Source organism: Onthophagus taurus, chromosome 7 (genome assembly GCF_036711975.1).
Source record: "Onthophagus taurus isolate NC chromosome 7, IU_Otau_3.0, whole genome shotgun sequence".
Taxonomy (NCBI): Eukaryota; Metazoa; Arthropoda; class Insecta; order Coleoptera; family Scarabaeidae; genus Onthophagus; species Onthophagus taurus.
In genome coordinates, this window is record NC_091972.1 from 4,988,565 (window position 1) to 5,011,195 (window position 22,631).

The 22,631-nt window shown below is 30.5% G+C and overlaps 3 protein-coding genes and 1 long non-coding RNA gene across 5 annotated transcripts in view; 1 reads left to right on the forward strand and 3 right to left on the reverse strand.

Moving 5' to 3' along the window:
* The window catches only part of LOC111429182 (adipokinetic hormone/corazonin-related peptide receptor variant I-like), a 64,847-nt gene extending 56,316 nt beyond the window's left edge, over window positions 1-8,531 (reverse strand). For both annotated transcript variants that reach the window (XM_071197585.1, XM_023065028.2), the window contains exon 1: window positions 8,324-8,531. The gene's annotated coding sequence lies outside the window, so the exon portion shown is untranslated. The remainder of the gene's footprint in view (window positions 1-8,323) is intronic.
* Window positions 8,532-12,528: 3,997 nt separating this feature from the next.
* Window positions 12,529-14,072, reverse strand: LOC111429181 (Apoptosis antagonizing transcription factor). Its single transcript, XM_023065027.2, has one exon. The coding sequence runs from the start codon at window positions 13,991-13,993 to the stop codon at window positions 12,563-12,565; it is 1,431 nt and encodes a 476-aa protein (XP_022920795.1). The 5' UTR covers window positions 13,994-14,072; the 3' UTR covers window positions 12,529-12,562.
* A 246-nt stretch (window positions 14,073-14,318) lies between these two features.
* LOC111429183 (leucine-rich repeat-containing protein 49) lies at window positions 14,319-20,481 on the reverse strand. Its single transcript, XM_023065029.2, has 5 exons — window positions 20,186-20,481; window positions 19,627-20,129; window positions 15,151-16,858; window positions 14,874-15,104; window positions 14,319-14,825 (listed from the first exon to the last, which is right to left on the reverse strand). Exons 1-5 carry the CDS (start codon window positions 20,213-20,215, stop codon window positions 14,631-14,633), a joined length of 2,667 nt encoding a protein of 888 aa, XP_022920797.2. The 5' UTR covers window positions 20,216-20,481; the 3' UTR covers window positions 14,319-14,630.
* Window positions 20,482-20,953: 472 nt separating this feature from the next.
* LOC139430639 (uncharacterized) lies at window positions 20,954-21,689 on the forward strand. Its single transcript, XR_011641030.1, has 2 exons — window positions 20,954-21,166; window positions 21,231-21,689. It is a non-coding gene; the product is annotated as an uncharacterized lncRNA (long non-coding RNA).
* The last annotated feature ends 942 nt before the right edge of the window (window positions 21,690-22,631 follow it).

Genomic DNA, 22,631 nt, shown 5'->3' on the forward strand with positions numbered 1-22,631 from the left:
CTGGATAACAATTAAAACTGGAACTAACACTAGATCTAGATCTAGAAACATTCGGATTTAGCCGCACGTCTCTTAAGACGGCTAAATCCGAATGATTCTAGTTCTAGGTCTTGTGTTAGTTCTAGTGACAGTGATGGGTAGCGCTAGTTATACAAAACCAAAAAGCATGATAAGTGGTCTACGAGACAAAAAAGTTTGGATTTACATGAACTCATTTCTACTTCAACTCTTTAATCTTAATAAAGAGGGGCCGTAACATTACGGTTCATGAGAAACGCTTACGAAATGAAATCTAAGTTTAACCTTAACTTGAAGAAATTTCCTTGAGAGTTTGTCGTGTATTTTGGGGTTAACGTTAAACGAGAAATCTTATTATTAGAATTATTTGTGTCAACATTGGTTAAACTTGTAATACAACCGAGATTGGTTTATAATTGACGTTGATTTCCGTTTACGCTAATTTCCACAAAATTTCCATTCCCGCATTCTGAACTATAACGGTGTTGAGTAGTGAATAACGTATAACACCCGGAAATGTAAACCTCTATCCTCTATGTCCTTCTCTATTTGAACGTCAGAGAAGCGTAGTTACTAATTAACAGGATTCTTGTATATGTATACCTAACATATGTATACATTACGCTAGAAATCCATTGTTACTCCGTTAACTGAAGAAATCTTTTATTATATTATAAACGAAGTGTAGTTTGACAAAGAGGAGAAAAAGTAACAGTGTAACTTTTATTTTCTAAGTGAATGGTTTTCGTTTAGAAAAGGAACACCATCACGTTTCAATTGTAAAGCTCGAAAAATGACGTGCATTTGTCATAACTGCGAACGTGAGCGGAATGTTTCCATTTTCCAAGCCAATTTGCTCCTTTGAGATCGTTCTCGGTCTGAGAGTTCTGACACCAAATGGTTTTACCTACTCCTCAAAATCATTTATATTACGAGAAAATCATATTTTATTTCCGACGTAACTTATAACGTGAACGACGTCAAAAATAAATCGAACGAAATAATGGTCAATTAAAAATAATGAAATAAAATGGAAATTTTAAATCTCAATATTCGTTTCTATGGTTTCCCTTCGAAACGACCCTAATTCCAAATATCCCTTTCGAATCGATATCTCCCAATGGTCGCTTTCGGCCATTCCCTGGACTTTATTATGAAGGTCGATCCCTAGATTGTGACACGTCGTGTTCTTCTTCTTTAAGAAATTGAATTGAACCCACAGAAATAGTCTTATGCTTCTCTCGGAATGTCTAAAAGTTATTTTTACCCATTCTCATACATCTTGCAAAGATTAATCGTATAATTTTCAGGCCCAAATAGGATATCGAACGATTGCTTTTCCTTTAGATTTATATCCTAAGGAAAATTACCATCGTTGAACATTTGTCACGAAGGCGGTTTGTATTTCAAATTTTAACTAACCATATGTGTAGAGATTTAGCAGGGTAATAATTTTAAAACGAAAATTTCCTTAGAATAAATTTCATTTTCCCCGAAAATATTAAAAAAGAACAGTTTTAATAAATCGTAGGAAAAGTTGTCGGAAAAGTTCGCCATTTCTACCAGCATAGCTTTGCACCCTGCAGCTTCGTTAACAGTACTTAAACAAAATTTAAAAAGTTTAGGAAACTTTTTTGAATCATTTTATTTTAACTATTTGACTTTACGAATTTCCGGTTTAAAACCGTTAGCTTTTCTTTTCTTTTTTGTATTTGGTTTTTGTTCAAAATAATACGAAACATTTATCTGCACGACGGGTAATATTTCGCTGTAGTTCTGCAAGATCGAATGACATTTATGATGATAAATAATAGTGGAAACGTCACTCGCGAATAAAGAAGTTTAAAATATTGGTTTTGGAATGTATCGCTTGCCGTGAATCTATCTAAGAATAATACAACAAATAGAAATTGAATTAACCATAAAAGTTGCTTGGTTTTTATAAAAAAAATACTTTTGATCCAAAAAATTATATTATCTCAAGCAACTTCATGAAAACCTAACTAATTTAAAAAAACATCAAATTATAACCGAAACTTCATATCTAGCGAAGAAACTTCAGTGAGATAAAACGTAATCCATAAAACATCCATTACATTCTTAGCTTTGATCATGAAGTTAAACGTTAACCCAAAAAGCTTCGGGAGAACTCAAATTTTAGCCGAAAATTTATTATTAAACAAAGAGACTTCAATAAAATCTTTGTGAAAATGTTATTAAATTATAAATTTTTATGTTGATAAACGATGCAAAACACTTACAATTTGATGACAAATCTGATAATTTATTTAAATAAGCGCTAATTAATTATTATGAACTCTGTCAGCTTAAAAATATTTTTTCAAAAACAAACAACAGTAATTCGATAAGATTAATCTCTGGAGGAGGGCGGTTCGCGCGTTCGATAAACAATGATTGTCGTAATCTAAACAACAGAGACCAGAGCTGTATTATTATAGTTGTAGAAACCTATTTTTGTTATCGTTATACAGTTGCTCACAAAATTTAGTATGGAAGATAATTGTGAATATTTCAAATAATTATTAACTTATTTTGATGCAATGATTGCGCAGAGAAAAATATTTATATCTACAATAAATAGAAGAAAGCGCTTGGACTTTACGAAAACTCATCTAAATAAGCCTCAAAGCTTTTGGGAAAGTGTAATGTTCACTGATGAGACTAAAATTAATTTTTGTGGTTCAGATGGAAGGCAAATAGTTTGAAGGAAACCAAATTGTGAGCTCAAAAACAAGAATTTGGTGGGTACAGTTAAACATGGGGGTGGTTCAGTAATGCTGTGGGGATTCCGACTGTGTTCTGGTTCCAACAAGATAATGATCCTAAACATACATCATACCTTGTGAAGGAATTTTTGTTATACAATACATCAAAACAACTAAAAATACCACCACAGTCTCCGGATATAAATCTTATTGAACATCTATGGGGAGAAGTTAAGTTTCAGTTAAAAAGTAGCAAGTGCCGAAATAAAAGCGAATTGAAAAATGAAATTTGTAAAATTTGGGATAGAATTTCGCCAAACTACACCAAAAAATTAGTGTAGTTCATGCCACTTCGAATGCAGGCGATAATTGACGCCAATGGAGGGCCAAAAGCGTATTAAAATATAATACCAACCTAAAATTAATCACTTTTGCTTAACTGTATAGTCAATTTTGTAAGAAACTATACAGGGTGATTTATAACATACGGTGCAAACTAAAAGGGTAGGTACTAGAGGTAAAACTGAAGAGATTTTTTTAATAATGTTTTGTTAAAAACTTAATAGTTACATAGATATCGCATGTTAATTTTTTAAATAATTTAACGTCCTTTTTTGAGAACCGCTGAAATTCATTAAAGAATAATTAAAATACTTATCCGTTGTTAAGTAACCAAATCAACTGGATTGGCAGCAATAAAAACATGGTATCAGAGGTTCTCAATAAACAAACACCACGGTTTGAGCGTTTTAACAAATTTTTAAATAGCCGTAACTGCTATATTATAAAGATTTTATTATTTTTGTTAATTATGCATTGTTTAAGTAACCCCGAAATATTCGTAGTTTGAATTTAAACGTAGCGTAATACCGTATATGGTAAGAAATGCTCAGCCATTAATTCAACTTTAACGTTCTATATCTTTGTGATTATTAAGTTGTGGTCAAAACATTATTAAGAAAATATCTATACTCCTAGTACCCTTTTAGTCTGCTCCGTATGTTATAAATCACCCTGTATATTCAACATACATAATATACAGGGTGTGTCAAATGTCTGGAATATAGCCAATAACTTCGCCATTTGTGGTTTTAAAGAAAAATGTTTCAAATACAAGTTTCTTCATTAATCGTGGCGCATTTTTTAGCGATATTTGCTTGTTTGTATTGTTTTTTGTTTCGTTGCTATGGCAACCAAAATTGTTATTTTAAATGAGATGCATATGTTTTTTTAGCATACTTTGATATAGGACAAATCCCTCTATGCGATGAACATATCAAATCATACGGTTGTATAAGAAAAAAATGCGTTTTCTGAAAATATTAAATCAGCAAGTTACAATCAAAGTAATCGCCGAAATAACGCCGTTGACAGCTTTAAATGTCAAAAGAATAACAGTTTCAACAATTTTGAAAAATTAATAATGTATGGGTCGATCGATTAATTGCGCCATATTTGTTTAAACTGTCAATTTTTTGACATTTAAAGCTGTCAACGGCGTTATTTCGGCGCCTACTTTGATTGTAATTTGCTGATTTAACATTTTCAGAGAACGCATTTTTTCGAGATTTTTTTCTTATACAACCATATGATTTGATATGTTTATCGCGTAGAGGGAGTTACCTTCTATCAAAATATGTAAAAAAAAACATATGCATCCCATTTAAAATAACAACTTTGGTTGTCACAATTAATAAAGAATTTTATATCTAAAACATTTTTCTTTGAAACCACAAATGGCGAAGTTATTGGCAATATTCCAGATATTTGACACACCCTGTATAATATATTTAGTACTTCGAATTTTTTTAAAAATTTCCACGACACCTAAGATGATTCTTTTTATTGAATATACGATAGTAAATAATACACACATCGGTCATCGTACGGATGAAGCGATAATCTTTCTTTCCGATCTATCGATATACGGAATGTTACGCACGTGAAGCCCTTTAATTTCAAGGGCACGATAACGATAACTCGTTATTTTATTTTCCTTCGTCCAATACTCCGACAAATCCGTTGGCAACAATATACTATAATAATAGATGTGACACAATGACGTTATTTTCCCGGTTTTTGTTACCGGCGGCATCTGCTTTCTCCGCGTTGAAATACTATACCCGGCTTCGTTATTCTTTTTCTTGATAAACGAATAATATTATTCACCAAAGAAAAAATACTATTGATCGAAAAAACCGAAAAAGCAAAGTGAAATGGGAATTCTATTAGTATTTTGGAAAAGTTTTTATGCGATTAGTGTTTAATACCATAGACACATACATATAACGGGTAGTTAAAATCGTGTTATATAAACTTTGTTAATGGGTTGTTTCAGAATCCAGTACTAAAATGGATTAATGAAGATGATTTTACTGAAATATATATAACCCTACTTTTATTACCAACTCAACTCATAAATTAAGAAAAAATAAAACAGAAACTTGATCTTTAGCTGTATATTTTTTTAACGCATATAAATCTTTTGCTTTGTTCATCATTAATTTATCAAGAATACTAAATATCTGCTCGTTGTTATTATTTAAATACCACTATTATTTAATTTTAGATCAAACGCTTTTCCAAAAAACAATTTTACCATCGTTCCATATAATAAAATATTTAATAAATCAGAATTTCTCCAAAAATCAAAAAAAATCTCTCATACGAATACGTCTCTCAAGACGGCTAAACCCGAATGTTTCTAGTTCTAGGTCTAATGTTAGTTGTAGTAACAGTTAACACTAGACTTAGAACTAGAAGCATTCGGGTTTAGCCGCACGTCTCTCCAGACGGCTAAACCCGAATAATTCTAGTTCTTGTATTAGTTCTAGTGATAGTACTAGTGCAATACTAGAGCTAACACTAGACGAAGAACTAGAAACATTGGGATTTAGCCGCATGTCTCTCCAGACGGCTAAACACGAATGATTCTAGTTCTTGTATTAGTTCTAGTGATAGTGTTAGTGCAATACTAGAACTAACACTAGCCGAAGAACTAGAAACATTCGGATTTAGCCGCACGTCTTTCAAGACGGCTAAACCCGAATGATTCTAGTTTTTGGTCTTGTGTTAGTTCTAGTTTTAGTTCAATAAAAATATACAACAACCTGGTGCTGAATAACAGCTAAAATTTGAACTAACAGTAGCACTAGAACTAGAAACATTCGGGTTTAGCCGTCTTGAGAGACGTGCGGCTAAATCCGAACGTTTCTAGTTCTAAGTCTAGTGTTAATTTAATTAACACCGTCAGTGAAAGCCTTTGTAGTTCTAAGATTTGAAGATGTTTTAAATATTGTAATACCACAATGACAAAATCAATCCATATGGTGACATTGGTTCTAGGTCTAGTGTTACTCCTAGTAATAATTCTAGCTTTAGTTCAATGAACGAAAATTATTCTATTCTACTATAATGGTAATTTACCTAATCTCTGACTGATAATATCTCTTGTATCTTATCTTACATGCAGTAAAAAATGTGCGTACCCGAAATAGGAAAGAAACGATTTATCATAGACAAAAAATTGAGCGTAACTCACGCAAATATATAACTTTTTCTAACTAATTTAGGCCCACTTTTACCATCCTCCTGATAAACTATCTAGAGGATAGTTGCCATGGTTACGGCGGTTTTAAGCGCTCTCATTGGCTAAGGCTCGTTACTACCATCTTCTGGTTAAGCTATCTAAGGGATTATTACCACGGTTTTACGCACTCTGATTGGCTAGTAGATGGATTTGTCCATAAGATAAATTTAACTAAAAGATGGTAGTAATGGACCTAAGAGCTGGATTTATCTATCGGATAAATTTATCAAGAAGTGGTAAAAGTGAGCCTTAGTACACTTTTCAATTTATTTATTTTTATGTGTTTAATTTTCAATAAAATAGTTAATATATTGAGTCAATCTGTTGCATTAAATCGGGACACATGGGGTCTCGACCTTTATCGCTCATTAATTCTGTTTATCGGACTGTAGCTCGATCGACCGACTCTCTCTTAATCTCCAGTACATGTATCTTGTATTTTATTCTCGGCGAACGATCGGTTTTGTCAAAACACGAAACGGATTATTTACACCAACGCATAATTACTCAGCTTTAAAAAATTTCCGTCTCCTAGGGTTATCTAATTTTTTTTTGTAAGGAGTTATCTCCCGCAAATCCCAGAAGAGGTCTTTACATGCGATTAATTTTCTTTTTTGTAGACTTCCACTCAATTATATCATCAGTTTTAAGTTTCAATTATATCAGCACGTGGTCGTTATAATTATTTACTAACGTATTTTTGTTAGTAGATCTTATCAGTTTTATTTTATTTTTTTGACATAGAACACTTTTGGCTGTGAAAAGTATTGTGAAACTGTTAAAAAACTACCCAGGAGCTTGAACTTTTCGTTCTTGGTCCATAAACGTGAGGATTTATTGTCCCATTGTGAATCAGAACGTGTAAAGTGTAAAGGGGCAATTCGCAAAAGCTCGCTTACATTGGAACGTACAAAAGGTGCATCTCGTGATTCTCATGCACATGTGACGCCAAATTGAAATTGATTCCTTTTGTCAAATTGAAATTTTCCCCTGGTGTACATTCTAGTTTTATTATTTAAAGAGTGCAATAATTAAGATTGTTACTATTCGGTATTTTTAAACAAAATTTATCACATTTAAATTTCCTGCATAGCTCGAGTGTTGTTCTAATTTAACAAACTCTGCAAAAAAGTTCTATTTGTAGCAATTCAATTTATTTTTCAAATGAAAACTAAATGTTCAGTAACAAATCGATATTGTCTCTTATAAATGAGCAGATTTCCAATAAAACCCGTATCACTGTCAGTTATTTTAACACCATCAACAGAATTTCGAAAATGTGAGATTAAATTCTTAAATAAAACTTTTTTATTAAAATTATTTTCTAAAATTGTTGAGGTTGGGTTACGAAACAAAATCTGTTATATATCATCACTTTGTATCTAAACAAAATAAATAAATACCATAAATTTATTTACATTAATTAAAAATTTTTATTTTCCATGTTATATTTGTGTGTTATTGAATATTGATAAGCAATAAATTTTACGAAATGGTAATTTATTATGCAAATTTGAGTCAATGGGCGTAACGTGATGTGGTATTAAATACAGGAACAGACGACGATTATTTATTGGGTATTGATCTTGGATTACAATATGCAATGTTTAATGGGTGACTCTCAAGTTGGGTCATATTTTAAAAAAGTCAATTCCCGAATTTAATCTGAAGATTCGCGAGATAATGTTCAAGATGATGCCACCAATGTTGCTAAATAAATGTTGCTCCGCACTAAAATTTCAGTAAAATCCCCTTTATTCTGTGCCGTTATAATTTACGACTTTAATCGGTGAAAGTCAACTAAAACTTTTCCCTTGATGAATAATGGTTTTTATAACCTGACTATTTTTTCAAGTGATATATTATCCCCGGAGAAAAGCTTCTATAAAATAAACTTGAAGCAACAATCTCTTAGGAATACGCGATGTATCAAAATAAATAATGATACATATCACGTATTAAGTAAAAAGTAATAAAGAAAATCACTTACGTTGTAAAAGTTTGATGTTAATAAAGTAAAATCCTTGGATTAACCGATAAAATAATAAAATCCTATGTAATAAATTAATCACCACGATTAAGAAATTAATGCTCTAATGCATTTACACGTTTTTTAATAATTCAATTAACACTTTAGCACTTTAAATGTTTAAAGTAGCGAAAAGTGATCGTAAGATTCAAATAACCACAAGTAAACTGTCGTTTAGGTATCAGACGATTGACCTTATAGGTCAACCCCTTCTCTCTAATCACAGTCTACATATTTTTTTCGTTTTAATTTTGAAAATAAAATTTAAAAAAATAAACAAACCGAACTCGAACTCTTTCACGCAATCGTACACAAATAATCTCTAAAAATCCAAATTGAACTCGAAGGCGGTAACTATAAATAAAAAACAGAAAAAAAATTATCTTTTTTATCAAAAATCGTAAAAACGTTTTGGAATTAGCCAACAACTTTTATCATAATAAATTAGTGACTTTTTTATACGAGTACAGATATCACTTAATGATGATGAAGCAAAAAAGCGGATTAATTAATTATGGGGAGGTGGTTGTAGATTTGAATTCGTGTAAATTATGTTAAATTACGTTCATATAACCCACCGAAATCTGCGGATTTAGCTGAAAGCGAATAAATATTAGGGCAATCCTCAGATTAACTACGATTTAGACACGTTAATTTATGTACAGAACTGACCAAATTTATACAGTTGTAATTGTAGCCTCGTAAGCTGTTTTATTCAAAAAGTAATCTTAGAATTGATTAAATTGATAAATTGTCGCCAATTTTGTTTTTCCAATATATATTTCTTATACATAGTAAATCGAATATAGATTTTCTAATTATACAGGTAAATATGGAATATAGCTAGTATACAGTGAATTTCACTTAAAATGCAATATACAAAAATATATTTCCATAAAAACCAGGGCGTACCTACTTAGTTTGTTCCACATAAAATGCAACATGTCTGAATGTTTCTAGTTCTAGGTCTAATATTAGTTCTAGATCAGTGGTATGTAACGCTAGTTAACATAAGATATAAGCAGGAGATTTTTTCCTCAATCCCGTTAGCACTTTTGAAGGATAATTATTATTCTCAGGAAGGACTGTGGGCAATAAAATCGCAATTAATTGATTCACCAATATTTCGCATCTATTTTCGACGCTTCCTCAGGGTGAGTTCGTACTAAGAAATACAAAGTAAATAAAGCTACAAATTACTTACAATTGCACTAAATTAGCGAAAACTTTAAACATTGTCAAGGAAACCACGTGTAAAATTTGAGTTAAGTGGCATGACTTACCACGTGGGTTAACTCTGAGTGAGTGAGATTAACGGTTAACCGTTGACAAGTAACAGTCGAAAATAGATGCGAAATATTGGTGAATCAATTAATTGCGATTTTATTGCCCACAATCCTTCCTGAGAATAATAATTATCCTATAAGACATTTTTTACATATTTTCAGGTTACATATTTTTATTGAAATAAAACTAGAACTAACACTAGATCTAGAACTAGAAAATATCGGGTTTAGCCGTGCGTGTGAAGACTGAAGAATGTTTCTAATTCTAGGTCTAGTGTTAGTTCTAGTTTTACACTAGCACTGTCACTAGAACTAACACAAGACCTAGAACTAGAATCATTCGGGTTTAGCCGTCTTGAGAGACGTGTCTGTACTATTAAGCTATGTTGTATTTTATGTGGGACAGAGCAAGTGCATAGTAATTTCGTAACTATGGTTACTACACTATAGTGGAAGTTAAATGAAATTCCCGGTACACGACAAAGTTTCCTGGTTAATTATGGCGCATATTCTGGCTATGTTTGTTTGTTTGTGTTGTTCTTAGTTTCGTTGCTATGGTAACCAACATTGTTATCTCTAAATGGAATACATACAAGGTCAGAATCAAGCAGGACTGCTGCATCCATTGTTGTAACAACGTGCCGGCACACTACGTCACACCATTCGGCACGTTTTATTTTTTTAGACGTCTATCATATAACCTCTAAAAACATACCAACGCATAAAACGCAATGACAGTTAACTGGGCGTGGCAATTAATGTGACGTAGAGTGCGGACAACCAACCCATAGTGGACTACAGAACAACAATAGATGTAGCACTCCTGTTAGATGCTACTATCCTTGGGATACCTATGTACATAGATTTTTTTTGCGTATTTTGATAGGTAATATTTCATTCTATTCGATGGATATATCGCAGGCAAATGGTTCTTTCAGTTAAATAGCTTTTTCCAAGTCAGATACTATCTGCCTAGGCAAACAGTTTTATTCCATTTATTTCAGTCTAAATTCTACTTTCCTAGACAAATACCATATGGCTAAAATATTTTTAGGCAAATAGCTCTTTAAATCAACCCAACCCAACCCCAGGAATGCTTTATTTCTTTAAAAGAGATCTGCACATCACAGTCCCTGTTTTCTGGACAAGGGACGACAAAATGCCAGTGCCAGCCTTCGAAATTTCAGTGTAGTACAAAAAGATGTACTTGTTTAAAAAATAAGATGATGTGCAATGTAGATGCCATTCCAGCAACAATTGTCAAAACAAGTACATTTTTGTATTTAAGTCTTCAAGAAATAAATCGTTTATTTGTATTTTTATTAAACTTAATAAAAGTATATAAAACTGTGTTATGCATTTTTTGAAAATGATACGCAAATAATTTGACTCGTTTGACACTCATTAGTGACTTTAATTTAAGAAAAGTATTTGGATAACGACAGAAACTACTTTATTTTATTGTGAACAGGTATCTACTCTATATTGCATTGTATTGAAAAAATTGTATTTGCCTAAAACAAGCTTAGACACATACTATTTGTCTTCTCCAATAGTATTTGCCTAGACATTTAATGAGAAAACTGTAACGAACTACTGTTTGCCTAGGCAGACAGTATTTGAGTAGGAAAAAGCTATCTACCTGAAATAACCATTTGTCTGCAATAGATATATCACATCATCAGGTTTTATAAGAAAAAATATTTACAGAAAAATTCAATTTTCTAAAAATATTTAATCAGCAAATTAAAATCAAAGTAGAAACTGAAATGACACCATTAAACGTCAAAAAATTGTTAGTTACAACTGCATATTATGGCGTAATTAAGCGAACAACAACGAAATGAAGTTTTTATGATGTACGGCTACTGCGCGGCGATAGAAAACGTACTCAAAGTGAACTTTGTGTACTCTTTAATAATATTTACCAAGGTACAGAAATTTTACAATTTTGGACTCGGTAGGTACAATATCTTAAAGAAATTCTTTAACACCGGAAGCGTTAGAAAAGTGAACGGCCTAAAACAGCCGCAGATGACGACACCAAATTCATTGTGCTTGACAACCTCAAAATTGCCTAAAAAAGTAACCAGGAAACTTTTATTTAAAACATTTTTCATTTAAATTACAAGTGACGTATATACCAGCTATATTGCATATTTTTGTTACACCCTGTATAATAAAAAATAATTGACGTTTAAAAATGTCAAAATTAATTTTTGTTGTCAATTTAAATTTAATAAAATAACTATTAAATTCGTTTTATAACATTTTTAAAATGGAATCAAGTTAAATTTTAAATAGATAAATAATAAAATCATTTTTTTAACTATTCTTTAAGGTAAATCTATGAAATAAATTAATTGAATTATGCGCGATGTTCATAGAGATTAAATTGACAGTTCAAAATGTCAAAAAGTGATTTATTTTGTTAATTTTGAGGAAAATTTAATTAATTTATGTAGCTTTAAAAATTATGTTTGGGGAGATTTAAATTTGAATTAATGGTTTTTATTGTAACGTAATATTTACAATTACATACTGGATATAGATGAATTTAAGCCAATTTCAAAATCAACCAACATCCAAATTTAACTGTGGGTTCGAACTAATTGTGAATTACTGCGGACTGTTAACAATACCAAATGCAATTTGCGATGCAAATTAGTTCAAGTAACATTTACTCGGTAAAGTAAACCCTCCCCAAGATACTTTTCTATTAATTTAAGCCGATTTCTATTAATGTAACCAAACATTTATTAAACATCAAACGTAATTTGCCAATTAAACTTTTATTTACTAAAACATTTTTAACCTTTCAATACGATTGACGCGATATTTTAGCAAGATTAACATAATTTTTTTAATTAAAAATAGAAATCATTTCGTGAATTAATTTATTCTCATAAACACCTTAACTTTTATGTACAATTTCATTTTTACCACAAATAGAACTAAATAATTCAACTTTAGCTTCTTCCGTATAACTTCCTTCATCAATAGGAGCCATAAAATTAACTAATTTCGAATGAACTGTATATCTTATTTTCCTCCCTTTTGTAGCTCTCGTATCGATCTTTCGTTTCATTTTACTCCTTAAATTTTGCAATTGAATCCATTGTCGTCCTAATTGTACGGGATCAGTTAAATCAGCTGATTTCACTTCAATAAGTTCCCTTAAAAGTTGATGGTAAAAATCATCATCATCAAAAATTTCTGGATTCAATTCTTGCTGTTTTTCTTCATCAGATTTTTCATTTTCAGTTTGTTCTGAATCTTTTTCTCCTATTATTTCATAATTAGATCGTTTGGTTTGAGTTCGCTTAATTAATCTTGATCTGTCTGTTAAAATATGATTAATTTGATTTAAAACTGAGTGTTGTAAATCCGATTTTGATCCAATTATGGTTTTATCATTCCATTTTTGAATTGTTGAGTTACGATAATCTTGATAATTTTTATGTCTTTCATCAAGAATTTTTTCATAATCTAATAGTTTAACTCGTTTTTTAGGGGGTTTAATTTCATCTTCACTTTCATTAGTGTCTGATTCAACATCAGAATCACTTGGAATTTCTTCATCACTTTCCTCTGATTTTGATGCACTTTTTGCAGGTTTCAATAAATTTTTCGTATCAGGATATTTTTTCCAAACTAAACTTTGTAACTCTAATAATTTATTTAAAGTATTACTTAATGAGTTTTTAGTTTCATTTACTTTTTTCTTAAAATCTGTATGTTCAAGAATTTGATTATAAGTTTCTTTTTGTGGCATTTTATTTGAAGCTACAAGACATTTTTGCATTTGTATTCTCATTTCTAATAAATTTTCCCAAATATTTAATTGAGTTCTTATGCACAAACCCTTTTTTAATTGCCCCGAAACATTTTCTTCTTTAATATGTTTAAAATTATGATCATCACCATCAATACTTATTCCTTCTTCATCCTCACTTTCATCTTTATCATCCTCACCATCATCACTATTATAATCTTCTTCATTTTCATCATTTTCACCACTATCTTCTTCTTCATCAACATCATCATCACCACTTCCTGAATCATGTCCGATTTCACTTTCTGTATCAAATTCTTCATCAGATTCTTTAAAGTTCTTACGATTTCCTTTCTTCCCGGAATATTTTGCATCTACATCTTCAAGAATTTCAACGTTTTTCTTACGAAAGCGACTTAAAATAACATCCTCTGTATCATCATCATCTTCAAGAGCCCCCTCTGTGACTTTCGCGGTTTCTTCGTTAATTTCATCTTCCGGGTCAAAAGACGCTGGTGTAGTACTTAACAGAGTCGATATTCTATCGGCTAAAGATTGGCTTTTATTCATTATCGTTGATTTTTAAATAAATCGTGGAAAATATAACCTCAAAAAACTTTGTGTCAATTTATAACACGTGTGAAGTATGACATGTTAAAATGTTTAAATTATTTTAAAATTCTTTTTATTAAGAAATTGTTAAAGTATATTTCTATTAAGATATTACTTAAATTTATTCATAAATATAAAAATAATATTAGAAATGTTGAAAATAATAAAAAAATAATACCCGGTTTTTTTTGTTTTACAGTTGCCGTCATGGTCTTATTTCAAATCCAAATCAATTTTTTGATAAAGGTAAGCATTTTTCATCATTAATAACATAGAAAGAGAATTCCTTGGATTTATTAAGTTTATTAAAGAAGTAATAATAGGTAGGAATTGATAATAAGAGTAATTTGTACTTAGTATTTAGGTAATACTGTGCGTAATCTTTACTTTTACATGGCAGTGAAAAAGAATTACTACATCATAAAAAATAAATATGAAATAGATATTTTAGGAATTACATCTTAAAAAATGGTAATTAAAGGTAATAATTGCAAAGGTAATAAATTTAAATAGCGCCCTTTATAGAATTTTGTTTTTCGCTAAAAGATGGCGCTACCAATTACTTAATATTTTTTAACCTCATTTTTATAAAAATTTATCCTAATTCTTTCAATTTCTTTTTCATATACATATCTAATTGGGAGTAATCCAATAAAGTATTTTGAACCATTTCTTGTAAAATAGCTGGCCATTGTTGATCGAGAAGTCGAAGCTTTTTAATAGCATTACAAGTCAAGTCAATTATGGAACTGCAATATATTTTCGCTTTTTGTCGAGATAACAAACATTCCTAAAATATATATTTATAAATCAAATATTTCAAGATGAAATAACTTACTTGTGGTACATTTCCTTTTTTCCATTGTAACGCTTCTTTACTTACAACACTTCGAAGTGCAGGATCAACTCCAAGCAACCATTTTTTAGCACTTTGTTCTTTAGTTTGGGATAAATCGATGTGAAGTCTTGTTAAAAGGGGCTGTAATAAAGGCTCTGGTAAAGACCATAAAACCAAATCACTTAAACTTTTGTATTCTTCATTAGCTAATTTTATTTCTTCATCTTCAATCTAAAAAAAAAACATCAACCCAAACAAAAAAAAAATTTCAAAATACCTTCTCTCCATTAATAATTTTTAAACCCCAATGAGATAACCTATAAATCGCGTAACTTCTCCAAGATGGTTTTTTAACAACCGGATTACCTTCTTCCCCAATATTTAAAGTAACCAAACCTTGAATTTCAGCTAAAGCATTTAATTGCCCAATAAATTGAATGTTGGTTTCTTGAAAATTAAAATTTTCCGCGTTTGGAAATCTCATTTTTATTTTACTCAAAATCGGCGTTATCCCGTTAAAATTAGCGTAATTAAAATTAATTGTCGTAACGTCATTAGCTTTACTTGGACTCCACGGTTTATCAATAAATCTTAACGCAGCTTGTCCGTAAACATTTAAATATCGACCACAAATTTCAATCAAATAATCACCACCTTGTTCTCGTTCTTTTGACGCAGCATTAACGGGAGATGACTTTTTTGGTTTTGCCGTAGCTGCCCTTACATTCGTTTTAGAATTGTGAACTAAACGTGAATTAGTAGCACTTTTTATACTTCTTGAAACACTTTTTGAACTACTTTTTGAAGATGGATTTAAATCTGAATTACTTGGAATCGTTACGTTTGATATTGCCGTGTTTGTGGAGATGTTACTTGATGAATCTGTGTTTGATGATGATTTTGGGAGATTAATTTCTTTTATGTTGGGGGTGGGTTCTGGTTGTTTGATTGGATTTTCGTTACAATCGTTTTTAATTGATTCTTCAATACTTTTAGAATCACTTAAATTACTATCAGAATCGCTGTCAGAATGAGTACTATTTAATGAACTAACACTACTATCGATATTTGGACCAATACTAGATAAACTATTTGATGGTTTTATTACGTTTTGATTTTTTTGTTCCATTTTGTTAATAATAGGAACTAAAATTGGAGGTAACCGAAAAAATTCACCGCTATTCGAAGTATTTGACGACGAAGTATTTTGGGAATTATCAGTATCTTGAGAACCACTTCTTAACACCACCTTTTTTTCTTTTAATGCGGGAACTTTCGTTGCAACTTTCGATTTAATTTTTAAAACATTCCGATTTTCCGGTTTTGATAAACTGGTTAGAATAAAATCAGCATCCGGTTGTAATTTTTTAACAATTGATACGGAACAATTCGTTAAACATTTCGTTTGCGATCTTAACAATTCCCAATTTGTACGAGCATTCGAAATAACTTCTTCTCTACGTCCATTTAGTGATGCATTGCAAGACAAGTCCAAGAATGATTCACTTGAAGATTCCTTTTTACGCCTCCATATCATTGCAGCTTTCCGAACTTGTTCTGTAATTTGCATGGAATTCAAGCTGGTTAAAAGTGGCAAAAAAGATATTAAAAATGATGCGCAATCTCCGTTTAGAAAAACCGGGTTGTTGTCGATAGAAATTTCTTTTATATTCGTTGATTTTATTATACTTGTCATATCTTCAACGTTGGTAACGTTGTTGTTACTTAAATAAAGTTTTATTAAGTTTGGTGTGGATCCAAATCCGAGTAATTTTTTAATTTTGTTTCGTCGCAAATTTAATTCTTGCAAAGAATTTAAACCTTGCAAATCATATTGGTTGATTATTTTAATTTGGTTTCCGGCCAAATTTAATACTTTTAATTCCGATAATGTTGATAAGTTTGTTACAGTTTGGATTTGATTACCGTGGAGATCTAAAACTTCAATTTTTAATAAATTTTCGAGACCTTCTATTTTTGTAATCCTAAAATTTGAAAAAAAAATGTTTACTAAAATTTTTATTGAGAAATACCAAAGAAATTGTTTAACTAGAAGCAGCATTGCCTATCTCCGCCTGTATGCGAGATTGAAGCCAACGTTCAAGAGTGTTTGTTTTGGTATTGGCGAATAGCAACAAATAACAATGAATAACAACAATTAACACAAGAAACTTCACAATATTACTCAAAATAATCTCATTAACGCACAATAAACTGTTTCAAATCGAATTTTGACACTTGGAAATGTCAAATCAAAACAGTTGGTTGCCATGGTTACGCACTGCTACTGCCATTTTCTATATCAAATGAATGGGAAATAATGAAACTTTAAATTAATTTTTCTCGAAAATTTTCTTATGTAACTGATATTAATATTTATTGTACATAATTCAGAAAAAAATCCTCTTTCAAATTCCGATATAAAAAATGGGGTATTCCATTTAAAAAAAACTTCCATCACGTCATAACTCGTTTAAAAATGGCGGAAAAAATTTAAAATATACCCCAAAAAATTGCAAAAAATTTAAATCTTTAGACCCGTTTCAGCGATTTTTTCATAATTGGTTTGTGATGATTTTATCGAATTTATCCGTTACTTTTGAAACGCACTTTATATCACTGTGTTGTATATTTTTATTGAATTAAAACTAGAACTAACACTAGACCTAGAAAGTTTCGGGTTTAGCCGTGCGTCTTCAGACCCACTTCGCACGTCTTCAAGACGGTTAAATCCGAATGATTCTAGTTCTAGGTCTTGTGTTAGCTCTAGTGATAGTGCAAAACTTAAGTGGAATTAGAGAATAGATCTAGGTTTACTGTTAGTTCCAGTTTTAATTGTTATTCAGCGTTAGATTGTGGTATATTTTTGTTGAACGTAACAGTACTAACACTAGAACTGGAAATATTCACCTTTTCCAAGCAAAACTTTTTCTTTGCAAAGCTACCCTAGCGTATACTATTAAGCTATGTTGCATTTTATGTGGAACAGTGCAAGTGCACAGTAGGTTCGTAGCTATGATTACTGTATTCATATATTGCGAGTTATACAGGTCGCTGGTATGCATGGAAACGGTCGGTTATCTCCTAAAGTAAGATAGCTAGCAAAAAATCTCAAGATACAAAAGTACCGTATTTTCTCGAATCTAATTCGCACCTAATTTTATATGCTCTAAAATCAAAGGCGGATTATAATCGGATGTGGATTACATTCACAAACTAACTTTTTTTACCATCATTGTAATTTTAAAATCGAGGTGCGGATAAGATACGAGAAAATACGGTATTACAATAAAGACAAATTAAGTATACAGGGTCAGCCAAAAAGTTATGACGAAACCAAGTTGTGTGTTCTTTAATAGAACATCCTATATATTATTCCATATTTGGGTTCATCTCGAAATTCTAAACAAAATTCATGTAACATATCGTAAATCTAAACTTAACCATTTTCAAGATATTCAACTTTGAAAATCACTCTTATAAATTACATACACAAAAGTAGTTTTATCGATTATGTTCATAATTCATCAAAGTACCTTTGAAGTTTTTCATCTCCATAGCAACGTAGTGACATAACATATGTCAAAAATAGTTTAAATTACGTCACTAATTAGATAAATTCGTAAATTTTTAAAAGCTCGATATTTGGAAAACGGTTAAGTGAAGGTCTATGATTCATGTAACACGAATTTTGTTTAGAATTTTGACATAAACTGAAATATGGAATAATATACAGGGTGTTATTAAAGAAAACGTAATTCGTCATAACTTTTTGACTGCCCCTGTATACTTAGTTTGTCTTTATTGTAATAAGATTAGGTTTTTATCCATTTCACCCTTTTTGATTATAATATGAAAGATCAAAGAACAAATTATACTCTGGTGATGACTTTTTTTTTTAAATGTTTATTTTTCTAAACTAGTTTTGGGCACAAACCCTTCCTCAGTAGAATTAGAACGTCAAGTAGTACATTTTTAAGTTACATTTAAACACAAATTTGTATATAAATCAAAGTATAAAAACATTATATTCGACTGAATTTGATTTTACGGGAACAATAACGAAAACACAAAACTAAATCGATTTAGTTTAGAGAAATAAAGATTAAAAAAAAAAAAGTCATCACAGAGTATAATTTGTTCTTTGATCTTTCATATTATTTATTGTAATAGATTTTAACCCTAGGATGCATAAACGGCCCGACGAGATTATAGTTACTATAGTTATTTTATTGGTTAAGTATCCTAGGGTTAAAAAACATTAAATCTTTTGTATTTCAACATTTTTCGCCAGCTATCTTACTTTAGGAGATAACTGACCGTTTCCATACATATCAGCGACCCTGTATAAAATTCCTGGTACAAAAACAAGACACAATATTGAGAGAAGCAATATTATACACCACCTTCTGCTAACACATGTGAACAGAAACTGTCGTTATTGCACAATGTGACGCACAAACCCCATATACAATGCAATTAGTTGCGCAACTAATTTCAAACAATTTTGAATTTCTGCAACCAGTTGCGCAAAGCATCAACCAACACCATACACCACACAATTTTCGTAATACAGCGATTGTTGCGCAATTTATTTGGAGGTATATAGATCCTATTAGGAGGAGTTGTGCTTTTATTAGGGTTCAGTAAAAAAGATTAGATTGCTCAGGAATACTTGGGTGGCTGGCTTCAACTTTTCGTGTTTATATGTGCTTCTAATTATACAATTACTTTGAAAAATACGTTTTTTAACCTATTTTTTCCTAAAAGTAGAACCCTAAGATTTTCCAAATTTTCCAAAAACCCAATTTTCTCCAGTTGATTATCATAAATATCTAAAAACACTAAAAACTGAAACATTTGCTCTTTAAAGCCTTCTAAAGTGTTGATTAAATTGTGCTGTAGCGAAAATAATCTTAATTTAGGCTCATTTTCTAATATAGGAATAACCGTTAATCCCCTTCTGTCCAAACAAACTCTATCCGGGTGTTTTTCCTTTTCTTTCTGATCCCTCGATACCTTAAAAGTGCTTCCTCTTTGTTGGACTTGTAACGATACGTTTTCAATAGATTCAACTTTATGAATATTAACATTTTTATTTTTAGATGAAGATGATTTCAATGTATTTGTTAATGGTAAAGCTGGTCCTATCGTTAAGAAATCTTTTTCTTTATTGTGTTGTGCTGTGATTGCTCTAGTTTTGTCTGAGATTCTTGCAGAAGATTTATTTTGATTAATGTGTAATTTTCTTTTATCCTAAAACAAATCATTTAATTTTTGAAATAAAATTGTTACGGTTTAGATAAACTTACAAGTGTAGCTGCACTACTACTCGTTGGCATTTAAATAAGTCGAAAACACTCATTTGAATTAAAGATAATAATTCCATTTATGAATAAAATTTGAAGTTTAACGTGAATGTAAGATTTTATTCATGATTTTATTTATTAAGTATTAAAAATGAGTTTAAATAATTATTTTTAGAATTAATATGAAGTGTTGCGTGACTGTACACTCGAATTATGCAATAAACTGTTTTTTTAGCATTTTATTTCACGATGTTAGTGCCAAGAACGAAAATTTGACAGTAAATAAATTTTCAATTAGATAACTTAACCTATAAATATGACGTTGGAAATGAATACAGTTTCCTGTAATTTAACATCAATATTATTTTTTAAATAATTCTTTAAAATCTTTCACTAAATTAATAATAACCCGCAAAGCTATACTTCGAATATAAAAAGGAAGATAACTAGAACTAGAAACATTCGGGTTTTATTTTACAATATTTTATAAATTAGTAGACAGCATGGCGCGGTTACCACAAAAAAAAATTAACAAATCAAAGTGATAATTAATGGTTGTTCCATCTAAAATATTTTTTTAATCTTAAACAATATTTTGCAATAAATATTTATATTTGTATCGATTCATTTACGATGACAAAAAAAAATGTCAAGTAAAATTCCAATTCTTTATTCTTTTCGTTTGTATATTTACATAGTGATTAATTTATTATAACAGTGCACCTTCAAGTTGAACTTTCACAAATGATGTCAACCGAAATACGCACGTTTTGTTCTTTAGAAACGATTATTTTCTTTCGACAAAAGAAATTTTGCCAAAGACGTAACTAAATTGTTAACACATCATTTTCTCGTTAAACATCTCACCCCTCCTTCAATTATTATTACCCGGTTGATGTATAAATTCAAGAAAAATTTTATTTTTAAGACATTAATTTTTAAATCCTTCATACTCCTTCATAAATATTATATTTAAAACGCACCGTAAGTTTTTAATAATAATTTAATTAATTTCCATTCTTAATTTTTTTTTTATTTATTCATTTAGAAAATGTCATCAACAAAAACAGCTTTAATTCTTTACACATTAATCATCATTAATTTTATTTATTTGAGTTCGTCTAAGTCAATTATTGGAACAACAAAGGATATTTTTACTAATAATTATAAGGATAACGAGTTAATTAGGACGAAAAGATCCCTATCCGATTTTGATGAAAGTATGGATACTGCGGAAACTGTTGTTTATATTCCTTACTTTAGTGCGAAGGGTCATAAATATAAAAGGAGAAGAATTAGTAGGCCCGTTTATTCTTATTATAATTGTTTTGGTTATGCTAGATAACAATTTTATATTGTATGTATTAATTATCGCTTAAAAATAAAAAGAAAACTATTTTTTAGAAATGCAAAATTTAAACCTTTATGAAAATTATATAGTTTAACCAGATGAAAACTAAATCTGGTAGTCTTGCAGAGTTAATAAAATGAATAATCGATGAATCATGATCTTGGCATTCTATCGTTGAGAATTCTTGCTGTTTCTAGATATTTTTATCATTTTATTAAACATTCGAATTTAACCGCACGTCTCTCAAGACGGCAAAACCCGAATGATTCTAGGTCTAGCGCTGAACAACAATTAAAACTAGAACTAACACTAGACCTAGAACTAAAAACATTCGGGTCTAGCCGCACGTCCCTCAAGACGGCTAAACCTGAATGATTCTAGTTATAGGTCTTGTGTTAGTTCTAGTGATACTGCTAGTACAATACTAGAACTAACACTAGACCAAGAACTAGAAACATTCGGGTTTAGCCGTCTTGAGAGACGTGCGGCTAAACCAGAATGATTCTAGATCTAGGTCTTGTGTTAGTTCTAGTGATAGTGCTAGTGCAATACTAGAACTAACACTAGACCGAAAACTAAAAACATTCGGGTTTAGCGGCACGTCTCTTAAGATGGCTAAACTCGAATGATTCTAGTTCTAGGTCTTGTGTTAGTTCTAGTGCTAGTCCAAAACTAGAACTAACACTAGACCTAAAACTAGAAAGGAACGCTGAATAACAATTAAAACTAGAATTAATACTAGACCTAGAAACAATCAGGTTTAGTTTACATATAATTTTTTTGATCTAAGAATTTCTTTATTTTCCACCATCCGAGCTTAATTCCGTCCCTAAGTATATAAATTACTCAATCAGCTCCATGTTTGTCTACTACAATGCATGCGTGAATCGGCTTCCTCTTGTCTGTGTTACTATTTTTAGTTTTTGTGTATTAATTTAAGTTGAAACGTCAGTGTGACATTGATTTCAAACATGATATAACCAAATTCCCCTCTAATCTAACCAATTATTACCAACTTCACACCAATTTGACAAGTACTGAATGAAAAACACAAAGTGTACTCATATACGAGAAAACTATTAATTTCCAATCTTAGTC